The following is an 18,946-nucleotide window of genomic DNA, read 5'->3' as shown; positions in this document are numbered from 1 at the left end:
GGTTGTGTGTCTGATTTCCGGGTAAACAGATTTGAACAAATCATTGGTAAAACCATATCCAGAAAAGGACAGCAAATGGTTAAGCCTATTGATCTCCATGCCCAACGGCCACCGTAGTCATTAGGTATAAAATCTTTCAACGGGAGTAAAATGTTGATGTTAAGTGCACAAACTCTCTCCCTACTTTCTCCATGCAGAACCCGCCGTCTGGAGATGCAAGCATAAATGGAAATGTAGAACTTTTGTACATTCTCTGATGAGATGTAGGTTTGGCATAACATTTCGGAGCATTGGAGTGTAATTTTAGGTGCCTGGATGTGTAATTGTTATTCACATCATCATTTACATCCTCCGATAGAGATGCTCCTATTCTCGCACGGTGATCAACCTGACCTACATTTCTATAACGATATTTATTGCGAGGCTTAGTCATTTTCAGCTTATGTTTGATGGAGAGAGTTTCTTAGCATCCACAATCATGCTCTTTATTTTTAGGTGGTGATTTTCCCACTCTCTTTTTATCCACCTACACTCTCTTTTGTTTTTAAATACTTTTTACTATAAGATAAAAGGGAGTGTATGTGAACAAAAGAGGACTGAAAACGTATAATTTTTTAAAAAATGGAGTGTTAAGTGGATAAAAAGGGAGTGGGAAAATCAGTACCCTTATTTTTAGTTAAAATTTAGCTAAAAACAGTAAAAACTATTTTAGGAGCTCCTTATAAAATTTGAACTCCAACAATGCTCCCTAGGGAATCATAAATGATTTATTTCTTTTTTAAGTTTAGCATAAATGGTCCCTCTTCATATTAAAAAAAAAAAAAAAAATAGTTAGCATTAAATAAATACTTAAAATAGCATTAAAGTAAAGCAACATTTAATTATAAGGAGTCACTATGAGTCATTTCTCTCTCCTCGGATTTAGGAGCTCCTAGAGGTCTCCTTATTTTAGGAGTTGGAGCATGTTGGATGTGGATTTTCTCACTTTCTCCCTAAATTTTATTTAAGGAGGTGGTTTAGAGAATCCATTGGATGAGGTAGGTTAAGTTCTAATGATAGTTTTACTTTCAACCATGAGTGCCATTGAATGGCACTTGAGTCCATAGGGCCATAATGTGGATGACGTCGGGATCAATCTCACCTACACTTCTATGATCATATTCTCTAGTCATTTTCACCTTTTGCTTGATGGAGATAGTCTCCTTAGGCATTTCAGAAGTTGGAAGAAAACTAGGCATTAAAGTGACAAAAGAAGATTACGTTTTTTTGTCGAAAGTAATCATAAAAGATTAGTTTGCAATTTTGAATGAGAGAATTGTTGCAACTTGCGTATTCATGAAGCCAGAAATGTTTGCAATTTGGCTATCTAGAATAGATGCATTTCCATAAGCTAGAAATGTTTTCCAGGAACCTTATTGTAATTGCTAGTGCTTCTTCCGAAAATACTTTTATATCCACAAGTACTTCTAAATTATACTGCCAAAAACAATTTCTTCCATACGTGTTTCTAGGGATGGCAACGGGTCAAGTAGGGGCCGGGTATGACAATACCGTCCCCGTCCCCGAACCCATCCCCGTTTAATAGGTTTTGGGAATCCCGTACCCGTCCCCGTCGGAGGACTATCCCCCATACCGTACCGACCCCGAATACCCGATTCTTTTTGCAAAAAAAATATTTATCATACATTTTAACATTAAGTTTCATATTAAATTATCATTCAACACATCCAAATTAACTATAAAGTTCAACTCAACTATTCAAAATCACATCAATTCAATTTGATAAAACATATATATATATATATATATTCCACACGTGGAATTCAATTTGCTACAAGTTGCGTATTTCCACGCTTAAGTTGCCAAACAATGGATTGATTTATCCTCTTAAATTCCAGAATTTTAGCTAAATTTCAAGTTATTTTCCCTCATCCAAACGATTTTTAGAGTATTATCCGTTACTATTAGGTCATTAACTAAGTCCCTATTGTCCCTAGTATTTTTTACTTTTTCAGAGTTATTACCGTATAAATAATTTGGCATTTAGACATTTAATATTAGTATTATACACATACGTACGTCTTTTTCATTACACGTCTTAAAGACTCAGTTAAATACACATTTTTTTAAAAACAAATGTACAATACTCGTATTTTACACATACACTAATATTTTTCATGTTTAATACATGTTTTTTTTTGACAAAATTTTCAATAATACACACAAAATTCACTTATTACACATATAATTTTCACATATTGTTGAATAAATATAATATATATTAAAATATTATGTAGTGGGCAAACTTTGCAGTTTCAATTTGCCAAAATTTTGAAGAATAAAACACGTACGTATTTAATTCATATTTTTCCCTTTCCGTATTTTACTAACTATGAAATAATTTAGTAGCACTTGAGAGAACAAGGTAGATCAAAGACAAACATTACCACACAAAAAAAAATTGAACTGTAAGATTGATTTACTGTGAAATTTATCTATCTTCAATATATGCTTTAGATATGTTGAAACTAGCAAATGAATATCTATAAACTAATGCAACTAGCGCTTAAATAAAAAATAAAAAATTCTTTTGATAAAAAGTATCGCCACACTGCTATACCTTTTAAATATAATGTATTTAATGCATATAGTGGTATTTTTTTATAAAAACAAAATAGTATCACCCTTCGGCTATGCTAAGGTTTTTATTTATTTATAAAATAGTATAGCTGCATGGTGATACTTAGTTTTTTTAATTATTTATTTTTTAAAATCGGACACGTGGTGCCCAAATCGATAGGCGCTTGGCGGGTGCTCTTTTTTTAAATTTTATATATACGGCTATACTTTTTTTTTCTTTTTAAAAATAGTATAGCCGCTAGGCTATAGTCGGGTTTTTATATTATTTATGTTTTAAAATAGTATAGCTGGTCGGCTATACCCGTCTTCTTTTAATTTATTCAGCTTTTAAAATAGTATACCCGCACGGCTAGACTCTGATTTTTATTTATTTATTTGTTTTAGACCTTTTTTTAACACGTGTCCAAATCGCTAGGCACTAGGCGCTAGGCGGGTCCTCTTTTTTTATTATATATATAGTGTAGCCGCCCTGCTATACTCTCTTTTTTAGTTCTTAAAATTTTATAGCCGGGCGGCGATACCCTTCTTTTATTTATTTAGTTAGTTTTACAATAGTATAGCCACGCGGCTATACGCGGCTTTTTATTTATTTATTTATAAAATAGTATAGTCGCGCTGCTATGCGCATTTTATTTATTTATTTAGTTTTAAAAATAGTATAGCCACACGCCCATACAACTTATATATATACTAGCATCCCTTTTTTTATAAATAAAAAAAAATTCTCTGATTTTCGTTTTTTGATAATAATAGTTTAGAGCATTATCCATTACTATTAAGGCATTACTCGAGTCTCTATTGTTCCTTTTTGATTTTTAACTTTTCAAGAGTTATTATTCGTATAAAGAATTTAGCATTTTCACCTTTAATACGCTTATTATACACATAATATTTTTCAATAATACATCCATTTTACGTACACATCCTAAACACTCAGCAAAATACACATTTGTTAAAAAGGGAAAATACAATACGAGTATTGTACACATGTATGTATTTTTTAATTTTTTATTATTTTTTCATAATGAATTTTAGAAAATCCATCGAATCATTTTGGTCACATTGAGTTAGATCTTCAAACATCTATAATTTTGAAGATAATAATTTTGTTTTAGAAACCTAAACATTTTCATTTTAGTTTTCATTTTCTGGGTATGACATCTGTTTAATTGAAGGGCTAAAATAAGATAATGGATGGCATATATCTTTATATTTCAATTTGATTTCTCAACTGATAACCAAAAGTATCTTATTTTATGTTACACAGAAAAAGAAAGATCAACCGTTCCATGTCCAAAATTACAGCATTGTGTTGTGTGTGTCCACAGTGGTGGGGGCTTCCCCTTTCCTCCCCTGGCACCCCAATTCGAACCCCAAGGTCGAACTCCAATGTAACCAAAAAATTAAACAAGGACACTTACGTTGAACCATACAAATGCCAAAAAAAAATTAAAAAAATTAAAGACACCTCACAAAAGAACTTCACATTAGGTAGAAGAAATCACTAACAAGAGGAAACAATCAAAATTCCCTAACAGCACAACCTTATCTTTTCATACATAGTATACAGAAGAAGCTTGACCTTTGCCATCCATGAAAGCAGCTGTAGAACCTCTGAAAATTGATCAGCATTTTAGTCATTTCGATTTTTTTATTTTTTTTATAATTAGATTGTTAGATAGATGACAATCAAATGCATTCTTACCAAGAATAAGCCTTAACCTATAGTAACTTGCATTTGCCTTCAATCGGGAGAACACAACTTTCAGAGCAAAATCTGAAAGCATAATCAGAATTAAGGAAATAAATTATAGTTACAATGTAACAGAAGATGACATGGTTGAAAACTAACTCTAGAATTGTGGTCTAAAATTGTGGAGTAAGGATAACTTATTCGGTTTTCATTAAGTCCTAAATGTTCAGAACAAATAATTAACATGATGCACAAGTGTTTTAGATTCCCAAGTTGGAGTTCAGTATTTGTATTTGAACATTTGTTGTTCTTTGAAAAGGTTTGTCTTCTCCAACTTACTAGAAAGTTGTTCCCAAGTCAGCAAATGAGTTTCCAGATTAAACTTAAAAAGTGCCGTTCCATAAAGTAAAAAAGAAATGCAATTGGACAAATGTAAATGGTATTATACGTCAAAATTTACCAGATTCAGGATTCAACTTTGGAGAAAGACCATATAATGCATATTTGCCATAGGCTAGTAACCTGACTCTTTGTGGAGCCCCCAACTTGCTAACAATAGACCTCAGCAGCCCACTGGATACGGAGATAAAAATACAGCAATCAGAGATTTGAACAATCTCAACTTGCTAACGATAGAACCCAGTAGCCCACCGGATATGGAGATAAAGTTACAGGAATAAAGAATGTTAAGAATATCAAGAGGCATCATATGTAGATAGATTTCATTCTTTTACTTACTCAGTACGCAATATTGTGAGAAAGTCTGATGGCAAGGATTCCATAAATGAAGATATGTCTTCCATCTTCAGGGACTTCAGCTCCTGCTTTAGATTACGTCTTTCTTCAACTGACATTGCCTTCCCAAGAGCCGATTTACTGCAACACATGGTAAAAGTGCAATTAACTCACCAATGTACTTTGTTAACATGATCACAAATGCTTTATTGCAGGATATATTAATTATATAAAAAGGAAAAGAAGATATAGATTCAGTATCAAGTGGAAATCCTTCTTGGGATAGATCCTTAGTACTAAAACTAGCCTCACATCAAAGTGAATATCATCTATGAGGATTAACACACGAAAGATGTGCATCTAGTATAGGTATATCTCTTTGAGCCACTATCTTTGTCACTTCTAAAACATACTCACATGCAACAGACACAATCATACATACAAATGCATGCACCAGTGAATGAGAGAGGGACATGTATACATAGAGAGTTTTTCTCTTAAACGAAAGTTCATTAAGGAACAGACACAAGCACCGTGTGGCCACCAGTCGCCCGGCTGGTGCAAATTTTTTTTTCTGCCAGTTCCACGGCAACATTAATTGGTTATATTTTAGGTTTAACTCTCGAGTTTTGGGTGGTACTCTAACTATGTAACCCTGTCACCAAAACGGGTGACACAATTTTTTACCCACATTTTGACACACATTCTAAGCAGTTAGATTGAGGCACTTTGAATGGCTGAGATCGTGTTTCCTCTTTCTTTAATATCCTTCTTCTCTTTTTATTTTCCTGTGAAAGTCCTTCGTGTGGCCTTCTGCAAACGATGATGATGATGCTCTCACACCCACACCCAAATACACAATGTACTTCCAATAATTTTCTTTCATATATATGGGCATATTAATCATTTAAGCTAAAGGTCCCTACATGCAAGGATGAATAGGTGGAAAGGGCAAGTATCAAGGTAAACATAAAACAATGAGGGCAATTTATATTTCTAGGGAGCAGAACTGCCTAGTCACTGACAAAAAGTAGAAAATTAAAAAGCAATCAATCACCTGTCAATAGTTCTTCCTGTAAAAATGACAGGAAAGTATCTAGAATACTTCGCAACACCAAACCGTTCACCCAAACGCTGCAAGTTTTTTGAGTCCAGAAGAATTAATGCCTTCCAGAGCTGACAGTAATCCAACCTAAATCCTTCATCCAATTTTTTGTATATTCCATGGTCTAGAATAACTGCATGGCCAAATTGTGGACAGTAAATCACATCACAAGCCCAACAATACAAGCAATTTCAACTGAGACAATTACCTACAGGGGTTATTTTCAGCACATACCCAAAGAAAAGCCATTCTGACCTTCAGGAGAAACTAATATGTTACCAGGGTGTGGATCTCCATGCAGGAAACCATGGATGAAAATCATTTCAGCAAACACTTCCAACAACACTTTTGCCACCTATAATACAAACTAATCAGAATTAAAAATCATTAACCTAACTGCAATTGGCTTTACCAATTAAGGGATTTCAGATAATTCAGAAAAAAAAAAATTAAAAATTAAAAAATTAAAAATTTAAAAATTTAAAAATTAATAAAAAACAAAAAAATTAATAAAAATAAGAGTGGCCTGACACTTCCACCCAGCAGACACAAAATAAAGAGAAGCAATTATAAAAACATTTTCTCAACTGCACAAGGATTTATCAATGTGTATGCATGGAAATGTATGACCTGATGTGAAGATGCACACACGCATAGACACATACTTCAAATAAGATTTTTATGCTAAAATATAGTTTGAATAAGACATAGGGGCTGAAATGAGCTGAAATGCTCATTGGTATCTTGGTTTGGTCCGATACTGGCCTAACTAAATTTTCTCAAGCCCAATTGGATTACAAAGAAACGACTCTAGCCTGCCCGACCATATTTTGACTAGGCTCAAGGCTCATAATCCTCATTCACTATTTCTGTTTAATCTTGTCTATCTGATTTAGTTCATACGAGTGCATAAAAGCTTAGAAGACTGCTGCCTTAACCCCCTAAAAAGTCAGCCACCAAACCAAGCTCCAGCTCAGATTATTTAAGCAGCCTAATATCAAATTAGCTGAGATCAAATTCAACCCCAAATCATATAATGGCATTCACATAGTTTCGTTTGTCCTGGCCTTACAATATAAAAATAAAATCTGCAGCTATCACTGAAAACCAACCTTCATTGGGTGTATTCTCCTTTCCTTCAGATATTCTACATCATCAACCTGAGTTCAAAAGAAATTATTGTTAGTGGCATCAGTAGCACAGAACAGTGGGAAAACATTATATGACAAAAATAACATCAGTAACATGATAGTGATACAGGCAACAAGCTCATTGAAAGACAATGAAAGGCAGATTTACAAAAGAAAAAAAACGAATAATAAAACCATTCAAAAAGTTATTTAAATTCAATGGCGGACTGCTTGTTATCCTTCTTAGGAAATTTTAGGCTACAGTAATTATTATTAAGTTAGTCACTGGTTTACTTTGGGTTTTCTAAAGGTTTAGTTGTTTCAGAATGTAAAACACTCTGCTTGAAGGATTTCATGGTATTTTATGGGTTGCTAATTTCATTTTACAATTTCCTATCTTAGAGTCTTAGTCTTGTTAGGATTAAGAAAGCCAGTAGCCTGTAAGTATTGACACAATGAATTCAAAGGAGAAGTGTTGGAGACCATGTATATGTATATTCTTCTAGTCCATTATTTGATTTTCTGCAGTGCTACAATCACTACCATTTCAGCAACATAACAGCCATCCGAATTGAATCTTTATCAGACCTATTCAAATCCTAACCCCATAACACTCTTCCACTAATTAACCTCCAATAACACTACTTGATTTAGCGACAGCATAACAAATCATAAAACACAAGTTCTAAGCTTAATAGAGCTGCACTATGTCCATTTGATACTTGCATACTGATTTAGTCAATGGGAATAACAAGCATATGCATGCAAGACAGTATATACAATAGGCCCACTTCAACCAATATCCAGAAACTAATAACCATCAAACTTACGAATTCTTCACGGAAAATTTATGGTAGATTGGCATATACACCCTAATATACACTAATTTACACTTGTAGCCAAGTCTAACATTATCATGTTATAAGCTTACAGGTCGGCATACACAGGTTGCCCTAGACCTACATGGCATATTTCTAGGGCACCACGGCCCAGGTCCTAACATCCACCATCCCTGGGCTGCCATTGGTGATTACCCAAAAAAGAGAAATTTTCAACATTTTTCCGCAATATACTCTAGCCAGCCATTTCCTTTTAGAAAAGTTTCTGGGACTAGATGGTAGTACTAGTTGTGGTCAACAAAATTTGATAAATCTTTGAACTCTTAACAAATTCATACACAGATGCATACTACACAAGCAAGTTCAAAAGGCTATACCTTCTGTCCTGTACAGAATTCCATCGTCAGAACTTGATGAGTCGTTAAGTCCTGGGCATATTTATGGTGGTCAGCTTCTTGTATTGCCAAATTAAAGATATTCCACAGATGGCTAAATAAAAAATGAAGAGGAGTATGCCAGCTATAATACCCAAAATACACGAGGAACCTTGACCCATTTGTTGTTGGCAAAGTAATTGGCAGTTGTCTCAGAATTCCTAGCCTCCTGAATAAAGTCTGTGGAACAGTTAAAAGAGACGAAAACCATTATTATCTTCACTATCTTCAATAATGATTTGAAGACTAAAATTCAGATCATGCTTGATGCGCAAAATCATCATATGATGGCAATTGTCTGTCCAAGCTTACTGTACCACTGCTTTTAAATTGATTTCTTTTTTGGGTGCTATCTTGTCCATTTATTCTGAACAGTGAAATAATCAAATTTTTTATGTGTTAGGAAGTAGGGATAATTGGAAGCTTATTGAAAACAAATGTCTAAAATGGCTGTGCTGCTTCTCCTTTGAGCAAGACTGATAATGGTGTTCAAACATTAGGACCATGAACCGAGTCTAATCCAATGGGTGAGATTCTCAATTTGTAGAGAGAAGTTCCCTTAGGAGTCCTTTGAAATACACATCTTGGGGATTATTGTTAACGGGGCTAAAAGTCAATTTTGGGAAGATATTTGGCATGATGAATTATTCTTTCAATATTTGTTTCCTCATTTATATCCATCAACTCTAAACTATCACAATAAAATCCTTTCTTACATAACTTCCTTTTCCACTTCTCTAGAGCATTCCTTGGAATTTAACTTTTGAGGGAACTTGAACGATAGAAAATTCTCAAAATTTGTCTCAGTCAATAATCTCCCTCAACCCAGGTTAATCTGACAGAGAAATTGATATGCATTTGAACTTCAGGTGGTCCTTTTGTTCATTCTCTCATATAAAATCCTATTGATCAAGTTTTCAGACATTTAAGATTATTTGGCTGGTGTACCCATTAAAGTGCAGATTTTTGCATGGTTGATGGCTCACAAGAAATTACATGCTAAAATGCCTAAAGAGTAGAATCTATGTTTGTTATCACCAATATGGTGTATTTTATACAGGGTTCAGGTTTAGGGCACAGGTTATGGTGTCCCAAGTCCAGGATTCTGGTTCCAGGTCCAAACTGTAGATGTGAGGTTCAGGTTCGAGGTCCCATGTCTCGAGTCTGGGTTTAGTTTCTCTCTAGCTTGTCTGGACTGAAAGGAGATATTTTTGGTGTATTCAAATAATAAACACAAAAAGAGGTCATAAAATATTATTTATAAATTTCATACCCCCTAATTGCTCTAGAACGTCCTGATACGAGAAAAGTTAACTGAAGAGTACTACAGGTAGGGCAAAAAAATTGTTTCTTAAACAAAAGTACCATAGGTAAGGCAAAAATAAGAACGTTCTAAAAGGAAATGATATGTTTCTAATTACCAATGTCATCCAACAACTCACCAAGTTCGAGAGAAATAGACTGTACGAATTCTGATACCAGCCACTCAAATCTGTATTCTGGGAAAAACTGCAAGATGGGAAAAGAAATAGGTCTTTAAGTAATTGAAAAGCATCCAGCAAACTATGGAGTAAAGAAGAAAAAACATTGCCAAGTGACAGAAAGCCAGTAAGGGAAAGACAAAAGAAAATAAGCTACCTGATGTCAAACATTTAGACCTTGAACCATATATATTTTCAATCTTTTCAGAAAAATTATTTTATATGGAGACAAGAAATTAAATTTCGCTTTATTGTTTCAATTCTACAATCGAAAAAAAAAAACATTTTAGGAACACTTCATAACACAACATAAAAGGGCAGAAAATGGTTTGAAAATGTATTGCTCGGATGCTAAAGCCAGTTATTAGTAAACATAACATATGATACAGAGAAATAACATCTTGGCACTGCTGGGTTTTCCAGCCCATGATGAGTTTCCTAATCGTCTTGGAGAATAAGAATCATATTCCCAGTTGGAGTTGTTTTCCCAATTGAAGAGGGTTCAAAATTCTTGGTAATCAGATTCCTATTAGGATTAGATTACCCCAATTGATGAAGGCCTTTATCGTTGCTATATAAGGAGATCCAATGTGCTAGTTTACAAGCATCAACATCAGTCAGCAAGCGAGAATAATATTCAGAATTCCACTCCAAAGAGAGAGTGAGTGGGAATACCATTCCAGAGAGAGAGAGAGTGTGTGACCGGAGAGCAAAACAATTGATTACCACTCAAGAAGTTAGATTAAGAGAATATTGAAGGACAAAGTGTGTGAGAGAGAAGAAAGAGATAATAGTGTTTCCTTGTTTTCTTGTTCTTTCTAGTTGTTCATCAAGTCTTGAATCTAGAGGCTTGATAGGATAATTTGTTTTGTACCCATTATCGATATGGTGGGGGTTTGTTGTTTCTGCCCCATGGACGTAGGCATATAGCTGAACCACATTAATCTTGGTGGTCTTTATCTTCTAGGTTATTTCCTTGGGTTTCCTGAGTTCGTTTGTTTTTCCCATTCTTAAATGATTTCACAACAGGCAGTTACTTGTGTTCAAAGAAACAGGTATACAACAGTACAACCACAGAAAAATGACATAAATCGCAACAAAGGTTTGTTGTGCTTGTCAAAAATAGATGAGCAGAAATAAATTAGCGTAACCTGTTATGTAGGATGCAGTAAATGGGGGAGTAGGATGACCAATTTGGTGTGATAATTGCAGGTGGGGGAAATGACTTCCCTTAACTATTTGTGCAGGCCAACTCATTTTCATCTGAAAATTTCACTTTTCCTCATAGTCTACTTATTTCCCCTAGTAAATTACAATCATTCAAAACACACTACAGTAAATAATGTATGTCCAAGTTACACCTAAACAAAGAATTAGGAGAACAAAGGGCCTAAGTTTTCTTTACTTTCTAAAGAAAATCATAGGACTACAAATTCTAAATGCAATGTTGAAAAGTAGAAAGGCCTAAGTTTTCTTTACATATTATACATGTTATACACAGATGAAACTCAAGAATTGTAAACAAGCACATTTTGGAACATACATTGATAGCATAACATAGCACTTAACATAGTATGATAAAACCTAAGGCTGCAAATAAGCCTACCCACTCAAGGGCTCAAAGCTATGATATTAGTTAGGGTTGGCCTGGAAACTGGTTTGTTTAAAAATTGCCAAGCGCCAACTCCAAAATTGAAGGTCAATAAATAACAAGCCATTAACAAGCATAAGGTGCTTGATTGGCTAGGGTCGCACAGCAACTCCACAAATCAGATCTCTGTGGGAGTAATACTATTTAGAAACTTCAATGACCCTTTAGGAGAGACAAAACCTATTCACTGCAACTACAATATATCACATAAGTGTCCCGAGATTGAGTGCATACCCAAGCAAGGGATTTTGAAAGAAAATACATGGTTGTTGTATCTATTTTCATTTGCTGCTCCAGGTCCGGGTACTGCACCTATTATCCACATGACAAAACTAATTAATAACCATAGCAGTCATAAATCCGTGTTTATTGAGAAGCAAAAAAACATTACATGCAAAAGTATTAAGGATCACAGAAAAGAAAAGCAAACACGTTTCTTTTGTTTTAATATATAAGAAAAAGTTAAGGAATGGATAATTTTATCAGACATCCTGAATTCAGGTAACTATTCTTTTTGTAAAACAATTTTGAATTATTGTTCCACTCTTTTATCCACCTCATCTTTGTTTTGCCACCAAGAAATTTCCTGTTTAACAATCAATTTTGAACTACTGTTGCACTGTTTTATCCATCTCATCTTTGTTTTGGCTTGTTCAGGGTGACAGTATGTTGTTATGGGAATATATGTTTCTTGCTGATGGTTATGTTTTACTCCTTCACATACCTGGTGTTTCATCCAATTTAGGGTGTAGACTAGAAATTTCTAAATCAACCTCCCCTAGAATGGCTAGTGAGAGACAAAGGAAACTTCGAGCTCATATTGGTCATGGCTTGAGAGAAGGAATTGAAATGTGTGTGTTCCTTCATGTTGTGCTTTTCAAGATTATGATATTCAACACAGCATTTCAAGATAGAAAGAGTTTGGTGTCCTTGTTATTGTTATTTGATGTTTTGGTGTGTCTTTATAAGCTTGTTTAGTTTGTAACTTGAGTAGATAGTTTGTATCTCAACTTCGGTGGTTGCAGCAATGTTTTGTCTAGGAAATGCGAAAAAGGGAAGATCATAAAGTCCCTGTTCTTATATTGGTAAAATAAATTCATTTTGGATTCTATATTTCTAAATTGAATAAATGACATTAAACATTTCCTATGTTGAAAAGATGGGAATTTGATTCCCTTGTTCTAAGGAGGAATGTCCACAGGAACTAAAAGTTTAGGAATTTGGTCAAACCACTTACCAAGCTTTTATCATTTCATGAAAATTGAAAAGTTTCATCTAGAAATCTCATGAGACTGTAGCACACCCCTTTCAATTTTTTTCATATTCTCCCCATGAACTTAAATTTAAATGAAGAGTTTCAAAGAAGAGTTACTGGTTTATTCACCAATTACAGTTGTCTTAAAATTAATGAAATTTACTAAAACAGATGTTTAGTCTGCTCACCAACCTTAATTGCTACTTCTTGATGACCCTTAAGAACTCCCCGGTGTACTTGAGCAATAGATGCAGCAGCTATCGGATGTTCATCGAGTGACAAAAACCTGAGGTAAATGCCAAAGTCAGAAAAATAACAGCCCTTTCAACTTCGAAGTACAGAGTTCCATTGGAGAAACACATTAAGAAGAAGGAAAAGTTTTTAAGGCACATGCTACCAACCAATTTTTTTTTTTGACAAGGACAATACTTCATACAGCAATTGAGAGGAAAAAAAGAAGTAGCAACAAGACAAAAGTGGAAGTTCATCGAGTTAGAAAAAGATCCCGAAGTCACAAAACTTTCAAGTATAGAGTTCCACTGATGAAACACAATGAGAAGATGCAATAACTTTTAAAGCACATTATACAAACTTGTAAATGGCAAAATTTTTATCTGGGTTCCCACAAGTTGGTGCATGCACTGCAATGTGACAAAATACTTACATATCTGACAGCTCGGGTCCCAGATTGTGGATTAGTACCTCTTTAATAGCCTTGAAATGATAAGGAACTGCCTAAGCCAATAGTTACAAGATAGTCACCATATCATCAAGTTAAATTAATTTCCACCTACATGAATATACACCTTATCTAGAAAACAAAACGGAATATAAAGAAACAGATATAAACACATAGTTCATTCATACCTGATCCTGCAATGAGGAAAGAGTTAATGAGTATTCTTTGGGAACCTGTCGCAGAGCTGCAACAAATTGGCCAGCTTTCACATAGAACCCTCTATTGACCTCACACAATTTCCGAATTCTCGAGGCGGACCTTCTATGAACCTAAATTCCATCATCATATTCACAAGATATACAACTGAAGCTCCTTCATAATGGTTCTCAGACTAGAAGCAAACAATTCCAAAATCTATCTAATTTCTTCTGAAAAAAACTTACGTTCCTGAGGAAATTCAATGATTCATACTTCATAGTAAGAAAGAAAAGAAAAACAACCAACCAACCAACCTCAGATAGCTTCTGACGATACTCATCAGAGTCAACCGAGAGTCCATGTAAAGTGAACTTGTAGTCAACAGCAGTGAAAGCAATCTGCAACTTTCAGGAACATATTATTAACAGTGAGAGAGATAGATGGAAAGGGAAGATTTTTTTTTTTTTTTTTTTTTTAAATGACAAATTGGAGAATGAAAGGGGACGAAACGGACGGTGGCGATTGCGAGAGAAGATCGATAGACGCCATGGATTGGTGCGCGTAATTTCTCAGGAAAGTTGGGAAAGCAATCGGAGGAAGATGATAGAAAATTGGGGTTGAAGGCATGAAAGCTGAGGCCAGTGGCTGTGATTAAGCAGAGTGCGGTTTTGGCCTTCCGCATTGCCCGAGTCTGATGTGTTTCTGTCTACACTCGCCAGACCAATTCAACTATCACGTCAAATACTACAAAGAAATTATTATTTTAAGCCTATAAATAGTATAGCCGTTAGTTTTTTATTTTTTGTTAATATAGCCGCGCGGCTGTACATGCCTTTTTTATAATTTTAATAAAAAGCCTAATAGCAAGTGGGGCCCTCTGTTTTCGTGTATAAATAGTCTAGCCGGACGGCTATACTCAGGTTTTGACTTTTTGTTATTATAGCCGATCGGCTGTACTCGCATTTTCATAATTTTTTAAAAATAATAGTAAGTGGGCCCCCTTATTTGCGTGTATACATAGTATAGCCGGTCGGCTAAACTCTCCCTTTTTTTGTTTGTATAGCCGGGCGGCTTTATAATTTTAATAAAAAGCCTCACAGCAAGTGTGGCCCCCTTTTATCGTGTATAAATAGTATAGCCGAACGGCTATACTCCGGTTTTGACTTTTTGTTATTATAGCCGAACGGCTGTACTCGCATTTTCATAATTTTTTAAAAATAATAGTAAATGGGCCCCCTTATTTGCGTGTATAAATAGTATAGCAGGCCGGCTAAACTCCCCCTTTTTTGTTTGTATAGCCGCGCGGCTGTACACACCTTTTTTTATAATTTTAATAAAAAGCCTCCCTTTTATCGTGTATAAATAGTCTAGCCGAACGGCTATACTTCGGTTTTGACTTTTTGTTATTATAGCCGAGCGGCTGTACTCGCATTTTCATAATTTTTTAAAAATAATAGTAAATGGGGCCCCCTTACTTGTGTGTATAAATAGTATAGCCGCCCGGCTATACTCTGGTTTTTATTTTATTTTTTTTAGTATAGCCGGCCGGCGGTACCTGACTTTAATAATCGCAAGTGGGGCCCTCTTTTTTAGGCTTACAAATGGTATAGCCAACCGGCTATACACCGGCTTTCCAATTTTTGTTAGTATCGCCGTGCGGCTATACGCCTAGGGCCCACATTTTTACTCGCATAAATAGTATAGCCGAACGGCTATACGCTTTTTTCTTTTTGTCCGTATAGCCGTGCGGCTGTGCTCGCCTTATTTATAATTTAAAAAATACAAATTTATAAATAAACCCAATCCTAGACATGTATTTATAAAAAAAACCCAAGCACTATTTAAACATAGAAACACACCCAAAATCAACCCCAAAGTCAACTTTTTGGGTGTGTTTATAAATGGGTTTTGAGTGTGTGTAATGATGGGTTTTGGGTGTGTTTATATATTTAAATAGTGCTTGGATTTTTTTATAATTTCAACCTCCATTTTGGGTGTTTTAGTGAAACTCTCTTTAAAAAAATAGGCTAATCGCAATGAGGCGCCTGTTTTTAACTTGCATAAATAGTATAGCCGAACGGCGATACTCCGGTTTTTTATTTTTTTGTTAGTATAGCCGTGCGGCTGTACTGGCCCTATACATGTATTCATAAAAAAACTCAAGCACTATTTAAACATAGAAACACACCCAAAGTCAACTTTTTGGGTGTGTTTATAAATGGGTTTTGAGTGTGTGTAATGATGAGTTTTTGGTGTGTTTATATGTTTAAATAGTGCTTGGGTTTTTTTATAATTTCAACCCCCATTTTGGATGTTTTAGTGAAACTCCCTTAAAAAAAAGCCTAATCCCAGGTGGGTCCCTTTTTTTACATGTATAAATAGTATAACCGCACGGCTATACTCCGGTTTATTTTTGGGTTGGTCTAGCCGTTCGGCTGTACTTGCCTTTTTTATAATTCGAAAAAAAAGAGGCTAATCGCAAGTGGAGTCCCCTTTGTTTGCGTGTATGAATAGTATGGCCGCACGGTTATACTCCGGGTTTTTATTTCTTAATATAGTATAGCCGGGCGGCTGTACTCTGTTGTTTGATTTTTTTAAAAACAGTATAGCGGATCGGCCGTACTCGCTGTCTCAAACACAAAGGGGCCAACTAAAGGTAAAAAAGCTACAACTCCCACTCTCCCTCCCATTCCTCCCCATCCCCTGTCCAAATCCCAAATTTTGATTTTTGTTTTTCAAAATTCCTAGTTTCTCTTTTTTTATTTTCCAATGATTTAATAATTTTTAATTTATAAAACATTGTTTCACCCACGTCACATGCCACATCAGCGATTTAACATAAATAAACCCTTATATTTATTTAAAAAACACATTCTAGCCAAAAACAGCAAAATCGAAAGGAAAAAAAATACCAAAAATGATGAAACTGCCGAGTACTTGAAGATCAAAGATTTCAATTCTGCTTCCTAGAGACGGAATTAAGAAAGTTTTATCATCAAAAGCCAATTATTAAAATAAAACTTTTTGATGATGAAGGAGCATCATATAGGATTAGCAGAGCACTTAACCAATGTCACTTTCAATCCCATATCCAATGCTCCCTCATAATCTCATCATTTACAAAAACTTTGAACTCTACAGAAAATGTGGTTCTTGGTGCTTCTTCTCAAGTAGAAATATATGAGCATTCTTTGAATCTGAAAGCTAGATATCATTTATATGAACAACAAAATCCAAAATTCAAAATTCAAACTTCAAAAGCAAGTTACAGAGATCTGATATAAAGAATGAAGATGGATCAGAAACACCTGGCTTGGTGTCTCTGTTAATACAGAGATATAAGTCGCTCAGTTTGTTCAGCTTCGATCATTTGGGGAAATAATCATCACTTCCATCTTTTCTTTATATGGTTTTCTTCCAGAAAATTCAAAATCATTCCAACACAAAAACACGAAATTTGAAAACCCAAACTAAAAAAAGATATGAAATTTCGAACGACAAAGAAACAAAATGAAGAACAGATAACAATGAGTTGTTGGGATTTGGGAAAGATCAGAGTTCTGGCTTGGAAATTAAAAATAGCGCAAGTTTGAATCTGCTTCGATCATATGGGGAAAGTAGCATCACTTCAATCCCAAATCCCTAAAATTCAACACAAACACAACAAAAGTAAAGCGGAAAAACCAAAAATCAAACACAAAACTGTGGCGTCGGCTCATACGAAGAGCCCATTCTTACTCAGAGGGAGCTCGATATCAGTTTCTTCGACGCCGAAACTAAAACCCTAAATGCTAAGACTACGTATGCAAACGCAAAAGAAACAACACCAAAAAAGCTACCATTAAGAGGTAGAGAGGGTGCGTGAGACGGTGAGAGGGTTGAAGGATTTGATTCAATTTATAGGGTCTCGACCTGCGCTCGGAAACCCTAATTTCATTAGGCTGAGTTATGTCGGTCCAAGATGGCAAAACGACAGCGTTGCTAGGTAATTACCCTCGGCCCTTTTACGGCCCGAAGACCCAAGTAGGGGTAAGCCCATAAATTTTGAAGAAGCCCATGGGGTGGCTGCTTCCCTTTCGTTTAGTTTTCTAATTTTCCTTTCATCTTTGTCTTTGTTTGCTTAGACTTATTTATTTGGCAAACAATTTGCCTAGTCCAATTTAAATATTAACCTTATTCAAGGCGTTACAAGTATTCTTATACGAGTTTTTGTGCTACATCCAATGGTGCATTGTTGAGTTTTTAACCACTGAATCAAAAGATTAAAAGATTAAAATTCAATGGTCGATAAAATAATACATTTTACCATATATTAGATGTACCACAAAGAGGCAGAGGCGCTTCGAGCAGGTGCTGCAGCTGGTGTGCAACACGGATGGCCGACGCCCTACATGACTCAAAAATCCTGATCGACGCCCTTCGTGAAGGAAGTTGCCCTGACGCCAACGCAGAACGGATCCTCCATGACATTCGTATATTTAGTCAACAGTTCACATCTATTTGTTTCTCTTTTGGTCCTCGCACATGCAACTTTGCTGTTCACACAATGGCGAGTCATGTATCCAAATTTTCTGGTGCCTGTAATTGGGATTCCTTGACCCCCTTATGCCTGTTGTCATCACTTGAGAAGGAAGCGGCCGGCTTGGCAACTTTGAATAATTGAACACTATTCATTGTTTCTTTTCGTAGATAAGAATTTCATTTTGAATGAAAGACCGACCATCTTCATTCCTCTATTTGCCTTCATGTGTCTAAATACACCATGTACTTTCCCTCAAACATTGCGGTTGAGTCGGATGTCTCCCTTCCTCCATTCAATTCAACGTCTACTTTACCACGCTTCTCTTTCCATTAATTGACCCTTCTCTTTCTAGGTAATAGGCTGAATACTCAGAGGACGACATGGCTGCTCCTTCTAGCCCAACAACAATTTGACTTAGTCTTGTTTTCTTTGGGTGCACAACCTCTTCGAATTGTTTAACCATCGCAATCTGTTAGCTATACTGGTGAAATGCTTCATGAACTTGTATCTAATTTTCAATTTACCCCATAATTTTTGAAAAAAATTAAAAATATGAACTCAATTTTTCGTCAATTCTCCCTGCC

At 35.2% G+C, this 18,946-nt stretch overlaps 1 protein-coding gene and 2 non-coding genes across 5 annotated transcripts; all 3 read right to left on the bottom strand.

Moving 5' to 3' along the window:
• Positions 1-3,842: 3,842 nt before the first annotated feature.
• Positions 3,843-14,564, bottom strand: LOC103327378 (Protein kinase superfamily protein). Of its 3 annotated transcripts, XM_008229691.3 has the most exons (16): positions 14,355-14,564; positions 14,155-14,238; positions 13,831-13,971; positions 13,628-13,698; positions 13,156-13,249; positions 11,943-12,020; positions 10,019-10,085; positions 8,671-8,756; positions 8,520-8,570; positions 7,286-7,333; positions 6,408-6,528; positions 6,126-6,306; positions 5,072-5,209; positions 4,794-4,906; positions 4,346-4,417; positions 3,843-4,254 (listed from the first exon to the last, which is right to left on the bottom strand). In XM_008229691.3, exons 1-16 carry the CDS (start codon positions 14,520-14,522, stop codon positions 4,172-4,174), a joined length of 1,596 nt encoding a protein of 531 aa, XP_008227913.2. In that variant the 5' UTR covers positions 14,523-14,564; the 3' UTR covers positions 3,843-4,171. The 3 variants fall into 3 exon arrangements, with proteins under 3 accessions (XP_008227913.2, XP_088907315.1, XP_088907316.1); XM_089051189.1 differs by lacking the exon at positions 11,943-12,020; XM_089051190.1 differs by lacking the exon at positions 4,794-4,906 and having other exon boundaries at positions 4,044-4,254.
• Positions 14,565-17,133: 2,569 nt separating this feature from the next.
• LOC148917995 (small nucleolar RNA Z103) lies at positions 17,134-17,235 on the bottom strand. Its single transcript, XR_016126545.1, has one exon. It is a non-coding gene; the product is annotated as a small nucleolar RNA Z103 (small nucleolar RNA).
• Positions 17,236-17,387: 152 nt separating this feature from the next.
• On the bottom strand, positions 17,388-17,473 carry LOC148917994 (small nucleolar RNA Z103). The gene has a single exon (XR_016126550.1). It is a non-coding gene; the product is annotated as a small nucleolar RNA Z103 (small nucleolar RNA).
• Between the last annotated feature and the right edge of the window lie 1,473 nt (positions 17,474-18,946).

This window comes from Prunus mume, linkage group LG4, assembly GCF_029339155.1.
Source record: "Prunus mume cultivar Tortuosa linkage group LG4, ASM2933915v1, whole genome shotgun sequence".
Taxonomy (NCBI): Eukaryota; Viridiplantae; Streptophyta; class Magnoliopsida; order Rosales; family Rosaceae; genus Prunus; species Prunus mume.
Note: the sequence above shows the minus strand (reverse complement) of the source record. Positions and strands in the feature narration are given on the sequence as shown.